The following is a 21,658-nucleotide window of genomic DNA, read 5'->3' on the forward strand; positions in this document are numbered from 1 at the left end:
CTTCCCCTTCTCCCTCTCTCCACCTCCCTGATCTGTATCTCTCCATGGTTCTCTCTTGACAGGCTCTGGCCCGCTGACCAGGTCCTGGGTGGATGCCCATCCAGACGGGTTCCATTCATCTGGAGGAACGGCTATGCCCCACCTACCTTCCTCTATCCCTCCTACCTCCCTCTAGCCCCCTCTACCTCCCCAGCCCTACTCACCACCCGCCTGCAGTCAGTCTACAACCGAGATAAACTATATTGTAAAATAATGGGTTTCATGGGAGGAAGTGCCAACTACACGAAATGGGAGGACTTAGTACAGCCCATTCCCCCTGCTAACAATACCCTCTCTGGGCAGTCTCCACCCTGGTACCATCTTGCACCAAAGAGCCTGCACCAGGAGGCTCCCCTTCTAAACCAATCTAAACACAGTTCAGTAGTAACAGACACTAGACTCTGGCCTGGAACTCTGCACCAGGAGGCCCAGTGTGTGACTGATGTTACACCCAGCCCTCCAAGTGACTGATACGGTCATTAGAGACCTCAGCTCTCCTTCCTTTCCCCAGCCGAGGCTTTAAGCAGTGTCACGTGGCTCCGAGGCTGCAGACGATCTTCCCCAGTCTCGCTTAGCTCACTGGTATATCAATGTCATCAACCCTAACCCCCTCACACCCGGCCAGTAGCAAAGGGTTCTTAAGCCCTAGCGAAAATGGACCGAATGGTACCCCTGTAGATTTGTGATTCAGATCTGTCTCCATGATTTATGTGTAGGTGATTCACACTTGTGTAGTAGATGATTCAGAGGTGGAGACCAGACCAGCTGCTGTTGTAAAAGTGTTATTCCCCTTCTCTATATGTAAAGGTAGAAGTTGCCCTTAACCACAGATCTAGGATCAGATTATGAGGATTAAGTCCTTTTGCTTGCCTGTTTACTTTGCTGTTGTACTATTGACTCTGATGCCGACTACCTACCATTGGACTCATGTGGTCTGGTAGGATGCCTGTAGGCTACGCATGGCCAGACTCCACAAGTAGTGTCTCAGTCTTGGTGTGGTGTTGATGCATTGCAGGTTTATAGGGTTGTTTACAGCACTATACAGCTCCACCATGAGCTTGTGTGTGAACCTGTCCTCTTTGGAATTCAGCTCTGTGGGCAAGTTTCATCTCAGATCATCGGATGGAACTCTTCATGGAATTTACAGATGGAGACATATGCAATCCATATTCACTTTGTGCACATACACATGCTAAAACACACGTTATCGCGCGCACACACACACACAGAATCACAGCTCATAGCAGACATACTCTCTGTGTGTGTTCATCACCAGTGTGCCTGTACAGAAACAACCTCTCTAGTTCAGAGGAAGAGCGGGCTGGAGAGGAAGGAAAGGCTTCACATTTTAAAATAGCATTTCATCTCGACACCTCTGAATACCCGGAAATATGTTTTTTTAACCTACTACCACTCAGTAGTTCAGTAGCACTATATTCCTATTCACGGCTATTCTGAATGTGCCCTCACTTGGGTTGAAAGGTTGTGTTCACAAACACCTTTCCGTCTGATGTGACAAGTTGTTTTGTGAATGATCATGTTTACTTGATTATGCTTGTGTGGGTGGGTCTATCTATGTATTGGAGTGGGCTTACGTAAGGATGTAAACATGTATGGATCAAGTATGTGTCTGTACCATTGTCTATACAATTAGTAGGATTTCTGTGTGTTTTCGGAGTGTCAGTGTGATGGTTTTATGTGGGTGTTAAAGGAGGACATTGCAGTCAGTGTGCCTTTTAGAGCTTCCCGAGTGTTTTCTATGTGTCTGTGGGAGAGGGAGAGAAAAGGGAGAGAGAGCCGACTTGCCGCTATCGAGTGGGAGAGAAAGAGAGGAGGAGGGCGAGTCCGCCCGCCTGCCTGCTCCTGTGTATCGGTCCTTGTGTGTTTTCCTGCGCGTGCGCCAATACCTGGCACTTAGTTTCAACACTGCAGAGCTCACTCTCTGTCTACAGCTCTCCATTTCTCTCTCTTACTCCTCTCCTCCTCTTCCCTCTCTCCTTTTTTCTTCCTCATCATTGGTGTGCCTCCATTGCCATATCTCTATGCCACATCCTTCAAGTAGTTTACCATGGTACAGGATTTTACTAGCTGGAGATGCAGACTTTTTCTACTAACTAAGGTGAGACTGACTCAAGCTTTTCCTGGCTAGGGTACTTACATAGGAGGGTGGAATCTAGGGGTGGGGGGAGTCTAGGGGCCATAGAGAAGGGGACAGGTAATTGGGGTCGGGTTCAGAGAAAGGTGGAGTATGTCTTTACTGCTGAGACTGCTGGCATGATGGGGAGAATGCTAAAACCCTCTACAGCCATCTCATCCCGTTTGTCCTTTAGCTGCTCTGTGAGGCACACATCTCTGAGTACTAGCTAGCTAGTCTAACCCTGTGCCCACTGTTAACTTGACTGGATGTCAATCAGGATGACTGCCAGTTCTGATCTTTTCGGTGTGGTTCTATGCTATGATATGCTTCTCTCTCGGTTTCTGATTCTGTCTCATTTAGTGCTCTGGCTTTCTCTCTCCAACCCATTATGCCACTGCTCCCCCTCTCTCTGGTGTGACAGGTTATGGGCGGGGAAGCGGCTGGGGTGTGTAGAACATGGAACCTCTCTCTCACCACACAGAGTTATGTGAGCTGCATGTATGATTTCTCTCTCTGGCGAGTCGCAGGCACGGGCAGCCTAATGATGCGAAGTAGCCGTTTCCTCCCCTCACTAGCAGCACAGGGCTCCTGCAGAGCACACACGTTACTCACATACACATTACACCCAGACACATTACACATGTTACACACAGACACATTACACATGTTACACACAGACACATTACACATGTTACACACGTTACACACAGACACATTACACATGTTACACACAGACACATTACACATGTTACACACAGACACACTCTCTGTGTAATGTGTTACACACAGACACATTACACATGTTACACCCAGACACATTACACATGTTACACCCAGACACATTACACATGTTACACCCAGACACATTACACATGTTACACCCAGACACATTACACATGTTACACCCAGACACATTACACATGTTACATTACACCCAGACACATTACACATGTTACATTACACCCAGACACATTACACATGTTAACAGTACATGTTACACACAGACACATTACACATGTTACACACAGACACATTACACATGTTACACCCAGACACATTACACATGTTACACCCAGACACATTACACATGTTACATTACACCCAGACACATTACACATGTTACACACAGACACATTACACGTTACACACAGACACATTACACATGTTACACACAGACACGTTACACACGTTACACACAGACACGTTACACACTCACACATACACTGTGTATACAAAACATTAAGAACACCTGCTCCTTCCATGGCATAGACTGACCAGGTGAATCCAGGTGAAAGCTATGATCCCTTATTGATGTCACCTGTTAAGTCCACTTCAATCAGTGTAAATGAAGGGGAGGAGACAGGTTAAAGAAGGATTTGGAAGCCTGGAGACAATTGAGGCATGGATTGTGTATATGTGCCATTCAGAAGGTGAATGGGCAAGACAAAATATTTAAGTGCCTTTGAACTGGGTATGGTAGTCAGTGCCAGGCGCACTGGTTTGTGTCAAGAACTGCAACGCTGCTGGGTTTTCACACTCAACAGTTTCCTGAGTGCATCAAGAATGGTCCACCACCCAAAGGACATCCAGCCAACTTGACTCTGTGGGAAGCATTGGCGTCAACATGGGCCAGCATGAGACTATTCTGAGGGCAAAAGGGCAGGGGGGTGCAACTCAATATTAGGAAGGTATACCATTACTGTCTCGTACGCATCCAATCACATACACACACACTCATGCCATCAACATGCATTATCTTTCTCTCTATCACACAGAAACACACTCACTCACTCACACACACCCCTCACCCTCCCATGCACACTATCACACACTCTCAGTCTCACACATATTCCCCCTCTCCTTTTCTGCCTCTCCCCTCTACACACACACCCCTCACCCTCCCATGCACACTATCACACACTCAGTCTCACACATATTCCCCCTCTCCTTTTCTGCCTCTCCCCTCTACACACACATCCCTCCACTGTCAGTATCTCTCGCCCGCTCTGTGTTCTCGGCACTGAGGGAGAGAGGGAGAGGGAGAGAGGCAGGGCACAGTGGGATCAGGTTGCTCTGCCTGTGAAGTTTCTCTGCTGCTCTTCTTACTGTTATTCTGCTTTAACTCTGCTCTAATGCTTAGCAGCAGGGAAACACTGATGGCTTCTGAATAGAGGGGAAATGACTTGCTTTAATATCCTCACATCATTAACCACCCAGAGAGAAAATACAGCTGATGGTATTGTTCTCTTCTGGCCAATCCATAGCCCAGTGTGAGTGTGTAGAGTATGTGGGTAATGAGTATAGTGGGTGGCTGGTGAAGGTGGGCATGGTTGAGTGTTTGCTGGGGGCGGCTGGTTAGATAAGTGCCCACCACACAGTACAGTGGCTCAGCAGAAACATTACATTCCCAAACCGTTCTTGCGCTTGCACTCCCACAACATTTCTGTGATTCCTCACGAAACCCAGACAAAAAAATACCATGATTTGGGGATTTTCACGAAATGTAAGCCTTAGAATAGTCCTTTGGAGGAAGGATTGTAGACATATATTTGACATTTATATCTAAAAACATAATTGAGAAATAATTTATCAAAGTTGGCATTTTATGACATTTTGGCCTTACCCAGGTCTCCTTTAACACTACATAGTGTTTCATCTGTAGGTGCTACAAAGCAAACATTGGTGTCATATGAAGTGTTACCGCTTGCTCTGTAATATGACTAGTATTTTGATTTCAACAACTTCTTTTTAATTTAATTTATGAATATTGAAAAATATAAACATGAATATTGATTTGTATATATTGTTGAACATAATATACTCTACCGGCATTTCAAAGTTCCAGAGTGGGATCTCTGCTACTTTTAGACATATGATCCAATATGTAGGCATTACCAACAGAGTGAATCTGAAAATTGATTCTGCTGGTGATTTGCAGGATGTGCAATGATTAAAAGGAGGGCTGTGATTGGTAACATTGCCTACGATACCAATTTCTCTGTATAAAATGGGCCATAACTTTAGAAATAGCAGAGATCCCACTCTGAAACTTTGAAATACCCATAGAGTATATTATTTCTGGGTTTTGTGAGGAGTTTCTCTTCTGTTACACTCTGATACTGTGTCCCTGTCCCATATCATCTTATCATCTGTATAATAATGTTGTCACAACTTTGCTTTAATGTTGTCACATTGTTTCTCTAGGGTCTCACTAACTCCATATATGTAACATCATGTAACACAAGGTCACTGTGACTCACTTCTCCTCTCCTCCTTTTCTTTCCCCTCTTCTCCTCCTCCCCTCTTCTCCTCCTCTCCTCTTCTCCTCCTCCCCTCTTCTTCCCACATGGGGCTCAGTGAATTATGCCGACGCTGCTGGATTTATGGGCTTTATCATGCAACGCCTGGCGCAAAGCACAGCAGGCAGCACACACTGTGGATTCACACAGCCTCTCACAGCATTAATCAGCTACTTACCACCCCTGTTTACAGCAATACAGTCTCATGACGCTCTATGAAGCTCAAATGTCACCCCAGTGTCATCCTTTGAAGCACAGGATTGCTCTCTCTGTGTCATTAAGGCATGGTTTCATCGATACTCCCATCATCATGTTGTAGTGTCCATTGAGGAAACCATCTTATGACACTGCATGATGCCATCGTCTACACCTGCCATTAGCTTTAGCCTGTTGCTACCAGATCCCTTAGAATTAAACTGAATGTCTGGTTACTTCCCCATCTGTGTATTTTTAGGAACAGGTCAGGTCATTGGGAAAACCTCTGGGCCCTAGTTTAACGTTGTCGTTTTCATTGAAGTGGGATAAACAGTGCTCTGCTAGCGAAGCTTAGCTTGTAGTAGACACCAGCAGATGAACTTTAGCATGCTTTGTTTAGAGAGGAAGAGAGAGCCCAGTGGAGTGCTTGATGAGAGACAGACGACGGACGGAGAGGAGGAACAAAACAGAACAGATAGAAGACAGGAGTGGTGGCTCACAGCCCGGGGTCTTGTCTTGTCTCCTCTATTTTCTCCTCCTCTCGCTGGCTAACCTGCTCCCTCATGCTCTGGCCAGAAACACGCTCACACAGCCCTCCCCTTGACCAGCCAGGAAGCTGAATTATTCAACAGTGGAAGACTTCGCCCCAGGATTGCTTCTTTCTCCAGGACAGAAACACACACACACCTTAACTAGCATCCCTTAACACTTCGCACGTCGCAACTGGGAGTGCGTGTTCGTAATGGCTGCTAGGCTGTACAAGGCTTTAACATCTGGAACAATGTGGAACACTTAGCTCCTCACATGTTCCAAACAAGCAGGCCAATATTCCCCACAGCAAAGAGAGAACAACAGAGGATTGGAAGTGTATGTTTAGTTATGGTTCCTCAGGTCTTGTTTCCCCCCATGTATAATTATATTTAGAGAGAAAAATAATTAGTATTTGTAGTAACAAAATAAGCCTGGCAAGTAAGGTTATGGTACGGTACCTCTAATACAATGATTAAAGATGGTGTAGCTAACCCTGGGCTAGGAAAAACTCCAGGCCCGATTGATGAAGTCTGGTCTATCGCCTCTCTATCGGTTTCCCATTCAGAGGGACTGCTGAACAGAACTACTAAATAGCTAATAAAATGGCTACACAGACTACCTGCTTTGACCCTTTTTGGCACTAACTCTCTTGCACTGACTCTATGGACACACACTCACACTTACTTACACTGACACCCCAACATTTCAGTCCCATTCAAAATCCTATTTTCCCTAACCCTAACCCGTACTCTTACCCTAACCCTAACCTTAACCCAAAAACCTAACCTTAACCCTAACCCTAAACCTAACCCTAGCTCCTAACCCTAAACCTAATGCTAACCCTAACACTAATTCTAACCTTAACCCCAAACCCCCTAGAAATAGCATTTGACCTTGTGGGGACCAACAAAATGTCCCCACAAGGTCAAATTTTTGATTGTTTACTATTCTTGTGGGGACATCTGGTCCCCACAAGAATAGTTAAACACGTCCACACATACGCTCACCACATACGCTCACCACATACGCTGCTGCTACTGTCTGTCTATCCGGTTGCCTAGTCACTTTACCCCTACCTATATGTACAGTACATAGCTACTTCAATTATCTCATACCCCTGCACATCAACTCGGTACTGGTACTCTCTATATATAGCCATGTTATTTTCTACTCCCTGTATATAGCCATGTTATTTTCTACTCCCTGTATATAGCCATGTTATTTTCTACTCCCTGTATATAGCCATGTTATTTTTACTCGTTATTTTTATTCATTATTCACTGTGTATTTATTCCTCCTATTTTTTTTTATTATCTTTAACTCTGCATTGTTGGAAAAGGACCCCGAAGTAAGCATTTCACTGTTAGTGTACACCCGTTGTTTACGAAGCATGTGACAAATAATTGGATTGATTTGGAACTGGAGGAACACAGCTGGTCACCTTCAGCTCAGAGTAGACCAAGGTCAGAGCAGACACTTGTCTTCATCAGGGGTCTCTGGCCCTGTTCAAATAGGTATAGGCTAACTCCTTATGTGCATATTGGATACAGTAAGTGTAAATCCCTACTACAGTGTACACTTCATCAGTCCACATAATTAGAATAGATTGTCTTGCATACTCTTGCTATAACTCTAGTACATGCATTTATTACAAGTTCCAAGTCATTTTAATTGACAGGTCTTATTAATGACTGCTTTGAGACAGACTTAGGGTATGGTTACTGCCAGTATTGGACATTTCTTAGAGGAATTCATTCAAATGTTGGGTTGACCCATTTCAAATAGGGACTTCCTGCAGTTCACTAGTATCACATTTACAGTTATTGAATCCCATCCGTCTTGTAAATACATCATACATAAGGCTTCCACAGGGCCCAGAGACCCTTTATTGCCTAATTAAGAGTGTGAGTGAACACCCCTGTCAGTGTAAAGTGTCTGCTTCGTCGATGTCAGGGCCGCTCTCATATTGATCCATGTGGTGTGTCTCACCAGACAAAGAGGAGAGAACTAGAGAATGTCCCTGAATATTAAGCTAGCCTAAATGATGTGAAGAGGCACCAGGCATGTTGAATTATTTAAAGTGCCAGAAAGTAACCATTGATACCTCATAATAAGTGTGTAAATATACTACTAGGTGCCAGCTGAAAATAGTGTTACCAAACAATGCTTCCTGCCACAACCCATTCTTAAGCTGCAACCCAGTGTAATTGGTTGGGATCCACCATGTGGGACAGGCTGCCATAGGGTAGCACTCCCAGGGCACGTCGGTTGCTTATAGGCAACGGCCTTTAGGGAAGGCTACATGACAACACAGGATGGAACATGTGTTCCCATGACACAAGCAGCTGTTGTAACCGCCCCCTTTGCGCTGTGTGTGAGATTTTAGCATGCTATTTAAGAGTGTGAGTGAACACCCCTGTCAGTGTAAAGTGTCTGCTTCATCGATGTTAGCATGTTAGCCCCCCCCTCGGAACATCGGTGCTAATTGTTTGGATTGGAGGATTCATCATCCCAGCTGGTGTTGGGGGTGGTTGTTCCCATGAAATGGCGGACTTTGGGCAGTGCCACACAGAGCAGGTTTAGGCCATGCTTTGGGCTTAGGACCCAAGCTGCTGGGTTTTGCGTGGGGGGAGGTAATGTACTAGAACAATTGCTTTTTGACGTGCTGGACCTGATATAATCAAGCCTACAGGAGAAATGTGTATGGAACCTTTCCAGTCAACCCATATTGTAGGTAATTAGCCTAGATAATTTATTTAACTAGTCCGTAGACAACAGGGAAACGTTTGTGAAACTACTATAGGTTTAGGTTTAATGTTTTTATAGGAGCAACATTTTGTTCTCTTCTTCTCCGTCTTTACTTTCTCCGCCCTCGTTCTCTCTTTCCCTGTTCTCCTCTGCCTCACAATGCTGCTCTCCCTCTGCTATGGTAATAGAGCAGAGAGAGGGAGGGAGGAAAAGTGAGAGAGCGAGAGGGGTGAATGATGTGGGATGATGCTGTAACCGCTGTCCTGCACTCCATTTCAGACTCAAGGACACTAGGCAGATCGGTACTCAGATTTAGTGGAGTGATTTTTTTATTAGGTGAGCAGTCGCTTTACATAAATCTCTGCTGCTCTCTATCACTACTCCCCCACCCTGTGGAGTCATTGTTATGTTTTCAGGGCATTGTGTGTGTGTGTGTGTGTGTGTGTGCACTTGTTTTCCTACATTATCAGGACCCCAATGTCCTAACATTTCACCTTAATGTCCTGAAAAGGTAGGAAAACAATCACTTTTTTGTACAAATGCTATTTTAAGCTTAAGGGTTAGGTTTTGGGAACATTTGATTTTTAATGGTGAAAACAATTTACACTCCAAAATGTCCTGGAATTTCACAAAAACACTGCTGTGTGTGTGTGTGTGTGTGTGTGTAAAACAGTGCATTATGGGCCTTGCTAGTCCTCCTCATGCTATTACAGAGGTCAGCTAGGTCTAATTCTAATGCACATAAATTCATCTGACATAACCAATACTAAAAGAGGAAACGTGTGACAGTGCATAGGCTACACAACACAAACAGGCAACCGAATTATCAAATGCATGAACAAACACTCACAAACTAGCCTCCTTTCCCCCACTATCAACTGCTCACACATAAAGCTTATACACGCTCTCTTTGCTTTCCTTTGCCCCATTTTTTTTGCCTCCTTCCGAACTGTGACCAATGTTCAGTACAGTATGTATTTTCTCAGGGTGACTGAACGTCCTTTCCAATATCACCTTTTTAAAATTGACTCAAAGTAGACGTGTCCCCATAATCACTCATCTAGTTAGTATCAGATAAACCAACCTCAAATCCTCCCCCTAACCATTAGGGACATTATAATATAGCTGATCCTGGACCATTCATTAGGGAGAAAGCTCTCCTGCCACACCACTCTAGAGTCCCTTTGATCTCCCTGAGGGGACAGAAAACACCTCGGTCATAGCTAGAGTGTTTTAACACTCTGTCATACTGCAAATCCGATTTTCCCTGACATCCTTTGCCGTTTGTGTGGTGGGTTTTTGATCAAAGCAGCATATGAATTCCTTCACACAGTCGGTTGCGGTTGCGCTCCGGTGACACTTTTTACCACTTTTGACCCCCTTCCCTCGTGGTAGTTCTCACCGGTGATTAGTCTGCTCCCCCCTTGCTCTCCCAGGCTTAGAGGTGCCTGCCTGTGACTCTGAAGTCATTTAGTGATGGGGTGCATTTCCTCACAAGTATCATGTCTCTGCATTCATCCATTCGGTTGGTTAAGGCTCTTCTTCCACATTGTGAGAAAGAAGCTCCAGAAGGCATTTTCAGGTGGAGCAAAGGTTGTGACATTTTACCTCCGCAGTAAAGTTAGAGAAGTGATTATATTAATTGCGGACAAGGGCATATGGTGGAAATTGTAGTCTCTACCCCCCCTCTCCATATCACACTATTTTTCTCTCTCTGTTTCTCTCACTCACTCACTCACTCACTCACTCACTCACTCACTCACTCACTCACTCACTCACTCACTCACTCACTCACTCACTCACACACACGCACGCACTTTCTTTCCTTGTTTCTCTCTCGGCTGTACAGCCTTCATCAGGGTGTCCATTATTAGATCATCACAGATAGAGATCTCTGCCAGTGTCATATCTCGTTACAGCAGCACAGTAATAACATTGCCAGTTTAATTGGCTGTGAATCGAAACGCCCAGAATGGAATTTCACCCCCCTAACACCACCCCTACCCACTTTCTCTCAGCACTCACCATACCCATACCCACTCCTCCCAGCGATGTAGAAGCGGTTTGCCAATAGGCACAGCTCCAGACATAGATTGAGAAGGTGAAAGGGATTATGGCTGCTGGGAAGGGAGTGGCAGGTTGTTGATGCTGTACACAGGATGACTCATACACACACAGTCTGAAAAGACATCTAGCACAGTCGAACACAGAGACACACGGGTGAACACACACAATTAAAACATGCACACACGCAAATTGCTAAAATATATTCCAAACGTGGTGTGTGTGTGTGATTTTTCCACCTTGCCGGCTCGGGGATTCGAATCAGTGATCTTTCAGCTACTGGCCCAACACTCTTAACCGCTAGGCTACCTGTTGTTGCCAGGGGAACGTCTAGTGTGCTAAAGAAAGAAGGAGGAGGATAGAGTAATGTCACATTCAGTCTTTGCCTTCGGTGTTGATCAATTGGATCAATTTTTATTGATCATCATTAGTTTCTGCTATATTTGGATATCTGGCACAGTAAGAGCTATTGAATGTTCCAGCTGACATTTTCCGTCACTTTAACATGTGGTAGGATGACATTCCAGCATGCCTAGTGGCTGTGCTATCCTATCCTATCCTAATTAGCCCGCTGTTTCACTACCAGGCACCAGGCAGGTGCTTGTCTGGAAAAGAAACATAATGGACCCATCCGTTAACACTAGGATAACAGTTGCAGAGGTTTGCCAGCTTGTACGGTGAAACTGCAGCCTCAACCGCGTCTAAAACTGGAGGTGTTGACACGGTGGAGATGATACTAAGTGTGCTGTTAATGAGCGATTTGGTATGTGTGTGTGTGTGTGTGTGTGTGCTCTATATTGTGAGTGGTGATAATGCAATATTTCAGTGTGTTGGTTTTAGGTGTCTTTTGTGAACAGTAGTTGATGTCAAATGACAAATTCTGCCGCTGTGTGTGAATATATTATACATGACTATATGACCCCTCTCTGTCTCTCCTTCCCAGGTGGCAGCTCCACAGAGGGTGACGGCCTGTTTGAGGGCGACTACGGGGTGCCTCCTCTCCCGGTGACCGAGGGCATGCAGCACATCCGCATCATGGAGGGCGTGTCACGCTCGCTGCCCTCCTCCCCCCTACTCTCCCACCAGGCCCTCAACATGAGACTGCAGACTACTAAGAGGCTCCCAGGTAGTTACTCAACCACTGGTCCTAGTTCAGTTTTGGTCTGTAGATGCACTAGGTGAGGTTTGGCATGAACAAATTTACTGCTGTCCTTTGTTCAGTACTACTGCGTGGACACAGCGAGAAGTATCAAGGAGCCTTGTTTTGTGCATGATGCATGTAGATTTGGTATTGAAGGTGAAAAGATGCTTGCTAACGCTGACGACATCTTCCACTTGATTCTAACTCCATTTTAACTGTATTCAGGGTCTGTCACACTGAACTGAATTGAACTGAATTACATTTCTGGCCAGTTCATCCTGTCCAAGTAGCACACTGTGGCTCCCGACCCCTTTGAAGATTAACCAATTAGATTCATAGAGGGCTGCTCTGCTTATATCACAACCAACACTTTCATATAATCTGAGAATTGTCCCCACAATACAGTATGGTGCCTGTCCTGACAAGGCTGATTGTGCCTCCCTGCTGAGTCCTCATTATGGGACTGAGATAAGGCCCACTGGGTGAACGTGGACCTGTCGCCCCCTTGGCCCCCTCGCTGAGCCCCCCCCCCCCTGCTTTACCATTCCACTGGGGTAAACTCATACATCCCCCCCATCCCCCCTTACCAGGATGGTTAATGCCAGGGTGTTTGCGATAGGGGAGCGGCTGTGTGTAATTCAGAGGGAGAGGAGAGATGGTGTGTGATAGGGATGGGAGTGTGTAAGTGATGGTGTGTACGAGAAAATGAAGTGTGTGAGTGTGTGTGTGTGTGCGAGAGTGATTGGAATGGCATGTTTTGATGGCTTGTCATGTGAATGTTTGACGTGCGAGTATTTGTCTATGGATGGTAGGGTGCATCGCAGTATGACTGAAAGGTGAGAAAGAGATGACGACTGGGATATTGGGTCCTTGAAAAGCGCTATATAAGTACTTATTATTATTATTATTATTATTATAGCAATGTGTTGGTTTTTCATGTGCAGGTATTTCAAGTTAAGGATTTCATGAGAAGCTGATTTCTTGTTTATCTGAACTAGTTTTCCTCAGTATTATTCAACTCCCTGCAATGTCATAGTTTAGAGGCTTTCAAGAAGCCCAAAAGTTATCCATGTCAAATCCTCCATCCTCCTCACAAATAAGGTAATGAGGGTGGAGTTCGCCCATCTCCCTTGTTAACACCCATAACCCTACGTCACTTACCCCACCCCCGGTTAGTTCAGGTTGCATTGTGGGAAACGCATAATGTTACATCTCAGCGGGAAGCTGTGGCTGTTAAAGAGGCTGGTAAGCCGACTGTGACATCGCTCCTCGACACTGTCTGGCCCAGATAACATAACAAGGCGTCTCTCTGAAATCTGCCCCATAGATGGCAACAGGCCACCATTTCACAAGCTGGCCATCAAAACAGGCGAGGACCACAACAGGCTTGTGAAGATGAAGGGCTCTAAATGGATAGTTATTTTCAATACAGCTTCTCCACGCAAGATAAGATGGAGCTCACAGTGTAGTTTTCTGTTCAGGCCACCAGGGTGTACTAGTCTGGTTTTATTTCTCTTTATTTCTTTTTTTCCTCCCCTTTTTCCTCTTCCATCCATCCTCGGAGAAGGGCGAGACAGCCGGTGGATCATTATGTGGTGTGAATGTTGCAAGCACTCTTAATTGTCCACCTTATGAAGTGACTGGTCAGGGTGTTTCACGATGCTCATAGAGGTCACAAACAAATGTGCGAGTGTGTCAAAGAAGGGTGTGACCAGGACACAGATTTGAATATTAATATACAGTATATAGGTCTTTCATGTCAACATTCTCTCGCTCTCTCTCTTTCTCTCCCCCTGTTCCACTTCCTCTGAACAGGCACCCAACATCTTCATTTCTTTCTGACCCCTTAACAACACTCATTGTTCCACTCCAAACTGTTATTTCTGTTGGGCTTTCCCCCACAAACACTCTCCCTCTTTTTTTAAATTATTTTTTATTTTATTTAACCTTTATTTAACTAGGCAAGTCAGTTAAGAACAAATTCTTATTTACAATGACGGCCTACACCGGCCAAACCCGGACGACGCTGGGCCAATTGTGCGCCGTCCTATGGGACTCCCAATCACGGCCGGTTGTGATACAGCCTGGAATCGAACCAGGGGGTCTGTACTGAGATGCAGTGCCTTAGACCGCTGCGCCACAATTATTTGTTTTCAATTATGTTTTGTAAACGTCATGGAGCCTTTTCCCACTCGTCTGCTAGTGTGAGCTAGTCGCTATACAGTATATGCTAGTTCACATTATATATGAGTGTATGCAAAATGGTTGCTGCCTGCGTCAAAACTGATTTGAACTGTTTTTGTTTTAGGATTGTTATGGCATGGAAGGCTTTCTCTGCCAATTTAATGTATATTTGGTTATTTAATAAACAAAAAAAGGTATAAATAAAAAAGGTATAATCTTTGTACATGATATCATCGGTAGGACTGGTGGAGTTATATCGCACATGTAGCTAACAAAAACATATGGAAATGTCTGCTCTACCCAAAATTACAACCAAATAATTGCAGCCTTACCGCAAAAATGGAAGAGGAAAGTGGAAGGAGGAGAAAGTAAGGAACTTGTCTGTCAGCCTTGCATTAAAGAACATAATTGGTTAAGGAAAACTGTGATAAATAAAAAAGTATATCAGTTTCATTTAAGGACCAAAGGATTGACAGCCGTCCCATATACATTGCAAAATAGTTGGGAAGAGATTTTTGATGTACCGATCCCATGGCATAGTGTTTATGAACTGATACGCAAAACGACACCGGATTCAACACTTAGAATCTTTCAATTTAAATTATTGCTACCAATAGAATGTTATTTATATGGGGGATACAATCTTTCCAGCTCTGCAGATTTTGCTGCGAAGAGACAGAATCATTAGATCATTTGTTTTGGTACTGTCCATTTGTAGCTTGTTTTTGGACACAGGTCCAGGAATGGCTAAAGGATTGCAATATTTACCTGGAGCTAACCCTGCAGATGGCATTACTGGGTGATCTGAAAAGTCATAGTCAATCGATCAATAACATAATAATACTATTAGCAAAAAGGTTTATTTTCAATTCACAATCTGTAGAAACAATGAGAATAGAAAGGTTCAGAACTTTTGTAAGACATCACAGTACAGTTCAAATATATATGGCAAATAGAAATCCTATATGGATGGTGTTAAAAGATAGATGGGAGGTGTTGAATGGGATTGAAGGATGGGACTAATAACAACTAACAACAAACAATAACAAGATAACTAATAATGTAGGCACGCTGTGTCCATAATAAGTGTATGGGTTGTAGGTTGGGAGCTTTTGTGAAGGAGCACAGTTAGAAAGATATGGCATATAGAAGCAAACCGGATGGACATCATGAAAATGATCGGAGAGGTTGAGACTAGAAGAAGTTCAGGAGAAAGAACAAACAAAATGTAATTATTGTGTCCATAAAATGTAGATAGTGCGTATGGGCTGGAAGTAGAGGCCTAGGCGTTGTTGTTCACTAGTTTACTCCAAGTAGGGAAAGGGTGGCGGGGTTGGAAAGTAATAAAGGGGAATATATATATATTTTTTAAGGATATGTATGTATGTGGGTGTGTATGTGTGTATGTGTGTATATGTATGTGTATGTATATGTGTATGTGTATGTACACTGCTCAAAAAAATTAAGGGAACACTTAAACAACACAATGTAACTCCAAGTCAATCACACTTCTGTGAAATCAAACTGTCCACTTAGGAAGCAACACTGATTGACAATAAATTTCACATGCTGTTGTGCAAATGGAATAGACAACAGGTGGAAATTATAGGCAATTAGCAAGACACCCCCCAATAAAGGACTGGTTTTGCAGGTGGTGACCACGACCACTTCTCAGTTCCTATGCTTCCTGGCTGATGTTTTGGTCACTTTTGAATGCTGCCGATGCTTTCACTCTAGTGGTAGCATGAGACTGAGTCTACAACCCACACAAGTGGCTTAGGTAGTGCAGCTCATCCAGGATGGCACATCAATGCGAGCTGTGGCAAGAAGGTTTGCTGTGTCTGTCAGCGTAGTGTCCAGAGCATGGAGGCGCTACCAGGAGACAGGCCAGTACATCAGGAGACGTGGAGGAGGCCGTAGGAGGGCAACAACCCAGCAGCAGGACTGCTACCTCCGCCTTTGTGCAAGGAGGAGCAGGAGGAGCACTGCCAGAGCCCTGCAAAATGACCTCCAGCAGGCCACAAATGTGCATGTGTCTGCTCAAACGGTCAGAAACAGACTCCATGAGGGTGGTATGAGGGCCCGACGTCCACAGGTGGGGGTTGTGCTTACAGCCCAACACCGTGCAGGACGTTTGGCATTTGCCAGAGAACACCAAGATTGGCAAATTCGCCACTGGCGCCCTGTGCTCTTCACAGATGAAAGCAGGTTCACACTGAGCACGTGACTGACGAGTCTGGAGACGCCGTGGAGAACGTTCTGCTGCCTGCAACATCCTCCAGCATGACCGGTTTGGCGGTGGGTCAGTCATGGTGTGGGGTGGCATTTCTTTGGGGGGCCGCACAGCCCTCCATGTGCTCGCCAGAGGTAGCCTGACTGCCATTAGGTACCGAGATGAGATCCTCAGACCCCTTGTGAGACCATATGCTGGTGCGGTTGGCCCTGGGTTCCTCCTAATGCAAGACAATGCTAGACCTCATGTGGCTAGAGTGTGTCAGCAGTTCCTGCAAGAGGAAGGCATTGATGCTATGGACTGGCCCGCCCTGCCCCCCAGACCTGAATCCAATTGAGCACATCTGGGACATCATGTCTCGCTCCATCCACCAACGCCACGTTGCACCACAGACTGTCCAGGAGTTGGTGGATGCTTTAGTCCAGGTCTGCGAGGAGATCCCTCAGGAGATCATCCGCCACCTCATCAGGAGCATGCCCAGGCGTTGTTGGGAGATCATACAGGCACGTGGAGGCCACACACACTACTGAGCCTCATTTTGACTTGTTTTAAGGACATTACAAGTTGGATCAGCCTGTAGTGTGGTTTTCCACTTTAATTTTGAGGGTGACTCCAAATCCAGACCTCCATGGGTTGATAAATTTGATTTCCATTGATCATTTTTGTGTGATTTTGTTGTCAGCACATTCAACTATGTAGAGATTATTTCATTCATTCAGATCTAGGATGTGTTATTTTAGTGTTCCCTTTATTTTTTTGAGCAGTGTATATATATGTATATACAGTGGGGGAAAAAAGTATTTAGTCAGCCACCAATTGTGCAAGTTCTCCCACTTAAAAAGATGAGAGAGGCCTGTAATTTTCATCATACGTACACGTCAACTATGACAGAAAAATTGAGAAAACAATTCCAGAAAATCACATTGTAGGATTTTTTATGAATTTATTTGCAAATTATGGTGGAAAATAAGTATTTGGTCACCTACAAACAAGCAAGATTTCTGGCTCTCACAGACCTGTAACTTCTTCTTTAAGAGGCTCCTCTGTCCTCCACTCGTTACCTGTATTAATGGCACCTGTTTGAACTTGTTATCAGTATAAAAGACACCTGTCCACAACCTCAAACAGTCACACTCCAAACTCCACTATGGCCAAGACCAAAGAGCTGTCAAAGGACACCAGAAACAAAATTGTAGACCTGCACCAGGCTGGGAAGACTGAATCTGCAATAGGTAAGCAGCTTGGTTTGAAGAAATCAACTGTGGGAGCAATTATTAGGAAATGGAAGACATACAAGACCACTGATAATCTCCCTCGATCTGGGGCTCCACGCAAGATCTCACCCCGTGGGGTCAAAATGATCACAAGAACGGTGAGCAAAAATCCCAGAACCACACGGGGGACCTAGTGAATGACCTGCAGAGAGCTGGGACCAAAGTAACAAAGCCTACCATCAGTAACACACTACGCCGCCAGGGACTCAAATCCTGCAGTGCCAGACGTGTCCCCCTGCTTAAGCCAGTACATGTCCAGGCCAGTCTGAAGTTTGCTAGAGTGCATTTGGATGATCCAGAAGAGGATTGGGAGAATGTCATATGGTCAGATGAAACCAAAATATAACTTTTTGGTAAAAACTAAACTCGTCGTGTTTGGAGGACAAAGAATGCTGAGTTGCATCCAAAGAACACCATACCTACTGTGAAGCATGGGGGTGGAAACATCATGCTTTGGGGCTGTTTTTCTGCAAAGGGACCAGGACGACTGATCCGTGTAAAGGAAAGAATGAATGGGGCCATGTATCGTGAGATTTTGAGTGAAAATCTCCTTCCATCAGCAAGGGCATTGAAGATGAAACGTGGCTGGGTCTTTCAGCATGACAATGATCCCAAACACACCGCCCGGGCAACGAAGGAGTGGCTTCGTAAGAAGCATTTTCAAGGTCCTGGAGTGGCCTAGCCAGTCTCCAGATCTCAACCCCATAGAAAATCTTTGGAGGGGAGTTGAAAGTCTGTGTTGCCCAGCGACAGCCCCAAAACATCACTGCTCTAGAGGAGATCTGCATGGAGGAATGGGCCAAAATACCAGCAACAGTGTGTGAAAACCTTGTGAAGACTTACAGAAAACGTTTGACCTGTGTCATTGCCAACAAAGGGTATATAACAAAGTATTGAGAAACTTTTGTTATTGACCAAATACTTATTTTCCACCATAATTTGCAAATAAATTCATAAAGAATCCTACAATGTGATTTTCTGGATTTTTTTTCTCTCAATTTGTCTGTCATAGTTGACGTGTACCTATGATGAAAATTACAGGCCTCTCTCATCTTTTTAAGTGGGAGAACTTGCACAATTGGTGGCTGACTAAATACTTTTTCCCCCCACTGTATATGTGTGTGTGTGTGTGTGTGTGTGTGTGTATATGCATGTGTGTGTATATATATATATACAAAAACATGAGGGATTGGAAGTGATGCAGACAATTACATTGATCGAAGTTACAATCTATCTGCAATATTAAGCTGATCTACCACCCCCAAAAAAATAAAAATAAAATAAAAGCCCAGTCACAGATATCATTCATTTCATCTGGTATTTATTTGTTCAAGTCGTTTTGTTGTACATATACATTCTTGTATCTATAGGGATTGTTTGACATTTGGAATGTTTTGAAATGGTCTTGTTAAGATTATTACCTTCAGTTTAGCCTATATTAGGTCCGAGCACCACTTTGCATTGGGTGCATTGTAGATTGAGCAGTTGTGCCCTAGCCATTGTTAGGGGATTCAGTTTGCCTTGTTTTCAAGGTCTGTCTATCTGTCTCTGGCTTTCTGTGTCCATCTGTGTTTGACAAACATAAAATAGCCTAGTCATATTCTCAAAGCGTATTATCTCAAACTACCTCCCATGCATCCATATCAAATCTAGCTTTATTCTCTCATGCATGTCCAATATGCTTTGGTGGATTTAAGATAATATCATCTCTTAATGTCTTTGTCCTGGGTCAGGCCTTTTAGGGAGGGAATGAAACAGTGATTACTGATGAGGTTTTAAGTGGAGCAGCTCTCACTGGACACCAGCAGGCAGCTGAGATGGATGGATCATGTTAGCCAATTGGATTTCCTATCCTTCTCACACTGAAAGGTTTTCGAGGCATTATTCCCGCATTTGTCATCCTGGAAACAAAAGGGTTGGCTATATGGCGTGCACAGACACGCTAATGATGGCAATCAATGCGAGAGATGCCTCCTGCCAGGGACTGAATATTGGCTTTTGACCTCTTAGCCAATTAAGTTGACCCCATTGCATGAATTGAAGGCTTTGTCTGTGGTTCTGTTTGACACAGAGACACTCACAGATAGAGGAGAAAGAAACAAGATAGAGCAAGATTGATTTGACTATTTAAAAACATAATTCTTCTTACCTCCCTTCCATGAGGTATCTTATAACCACTCACCTGACATGACTGGAATCGTTGAAAACAAAGCTGAAGCTCCTTTTTACTTAATGTTTGATTACTTCAAGCTAGAGAGGAAGGATGGATGCACAGAGAAAGTATCTAAAAGAGCCCAAGAGAGCGAAATGAGAGCACAAAGAAAGACATGTAGAGAGTGTGAGATTCAGAGATAGTGGGTGGAGAGAAGGAGAACTACTCACCCGGACACCATTAGTGGAGTGGCCGGGTTAGCTAATCCAACAGCGTCTGAGCGGAATAAGGGCTGGAGATTCAATTATGAGCCTGACAGCCAGTCAATAGGCGTGTGGCGCAGACCGCTTAAGTGCTCCCGCTGTTGGTGACAGTCAGTCACTACGGTGTCGCCGTGTGGCCTAGCCATTCTACTCCCCTGGGAGCTGCCAGACCACACTCAACACAGGCCTGGCTGCCAAGAGCGTGGCAGTTTCCCCTTAGTCTAATTTAGGTGGGCCGAGCCTCCCCATTTTCCTTGCCATCCACCTAAGGAAAAGTTGTATTGGGATTTTGCTTTGCTTCCAACGTTCATTTTCACTGTTTAGCACTTTGTGTCCATATTTTTCTGACTGTTCTCTACTCAGTGGTGGTCTATTATGAATAATCCCTAAAGATAACCTATTGCTATGAGATGGATGAAGTGCTTGAGGTAAGTGAATGATGAGAGAGACTGAGAAAAGAGGGGAGTCATGTTCCCCTGGTAACCACATTAGCCTTTGTAGTTAACTTTCTTTGCCCGGCTCTCTCTTCCCACCTTCCTTCCTCTGCCTGCCATTGGCTATAGCTTTCAGCATCGTTTACTCTCTAATAGTTGTCCTTTACACTTCCCCACCGTTTTACACCTCCTCCTTTCCTCCTGCCTCCCACGTTGTTACCGTGACAACAGAAGTTCAACACACACTTATTTTGCTGGACTTAGACATACAGTGCCTTCAGAAAGTATTCACACCCCATTTTCCACATTTTGTTGTGTTACAGCCTGAATTTAAAATGTATTCAATTGAGACTTTGTGTCACTAGCCTTCACACAATACCCAATAATGTCAAAGTGGAATTATGTTTTTAGAAATGTTTACAAATTAATTAAAAATGTCAAACTGAAATGTCTTGAGTCAATAAGTATTCAACCCCTTTGTTATGGCAAGCCTAAATAAGTTCAGGAGTCCTGTTTGCAATAAGGCACTAAAGTAAAACTGCAAAAAATGTGGCCAAGAAATTAACTTAGTCCTGAATACAAAATGTTATGTTTGGGGAAATCCAACACATCACTGAGTACCACTCTTCATATTTTCAAGCATGGTGGTGGCTGCATCATGGTATGGGCATGCTTGTCATCGGCAAGGACTAGGGAGTTTTGTATTACAAAAAGAAACCGAATAGAGCTAAGCACTAAGCACAGGCAAATAACCTAAAACACAAGGCCAAGTATACAGTCGTGGTCAAAAGTTTTGAGAATGACACAAATACTAATTTTCACAATGTCTGCTGCCTCAGTTTTGATGATGGCAATTTGCATATACTCCAGAATGTCATGAAGAGTGATCAGATGAATTGCAATTAATTGCAAAGTCCCTCTTTGCCATGAAAATGAACTTAATCCCCCCAAAACATTTCCACTG

The 21,658-nt window shown here is 44.3% G+C and overlaps 1 protein-coding gene across 3 annotated transcripts in view; it reads left to right on the top strand.

The window, feature by feature from the left end:
* The window catches only part of LOC121550885 (protein TANC2-like), an 86,660-nt gene that overhangs the window by 12,028 nt on the left and 52,974 nt on the right, over positions 1-21,658 (top strand). For all 3 annotated transcript variants that reach the window (XM_045210949.1, XM_045210950.1, XM_045210951.1), the window contains exon 2: positions 11,957-12,139. In XM_045210949.1, coding sequence (XP_045066884.1) covers positions 11,957-12,139 — 183 coding nt within the window. The remainder of the gene's footprint in view (positions 1-11,956; positions 12,140-21,658) is intronic.

The sequence above is a fragment of the Coregonus clupeaformis genome, chromosome 35 (genome assembly GCF_020615455.1).
Source record: "Coregonus clupeaformis isolate EN_2021a chromosome 35, ASM2061545v1, whole genome shotgun sequence".
Taxonomy (NCBI): Eukaryota; Metazoa; Chordata; class Actinopteri; order Salmoniformes; family Salmonidae; genus Coregonus; species Coregonus clupeaformis.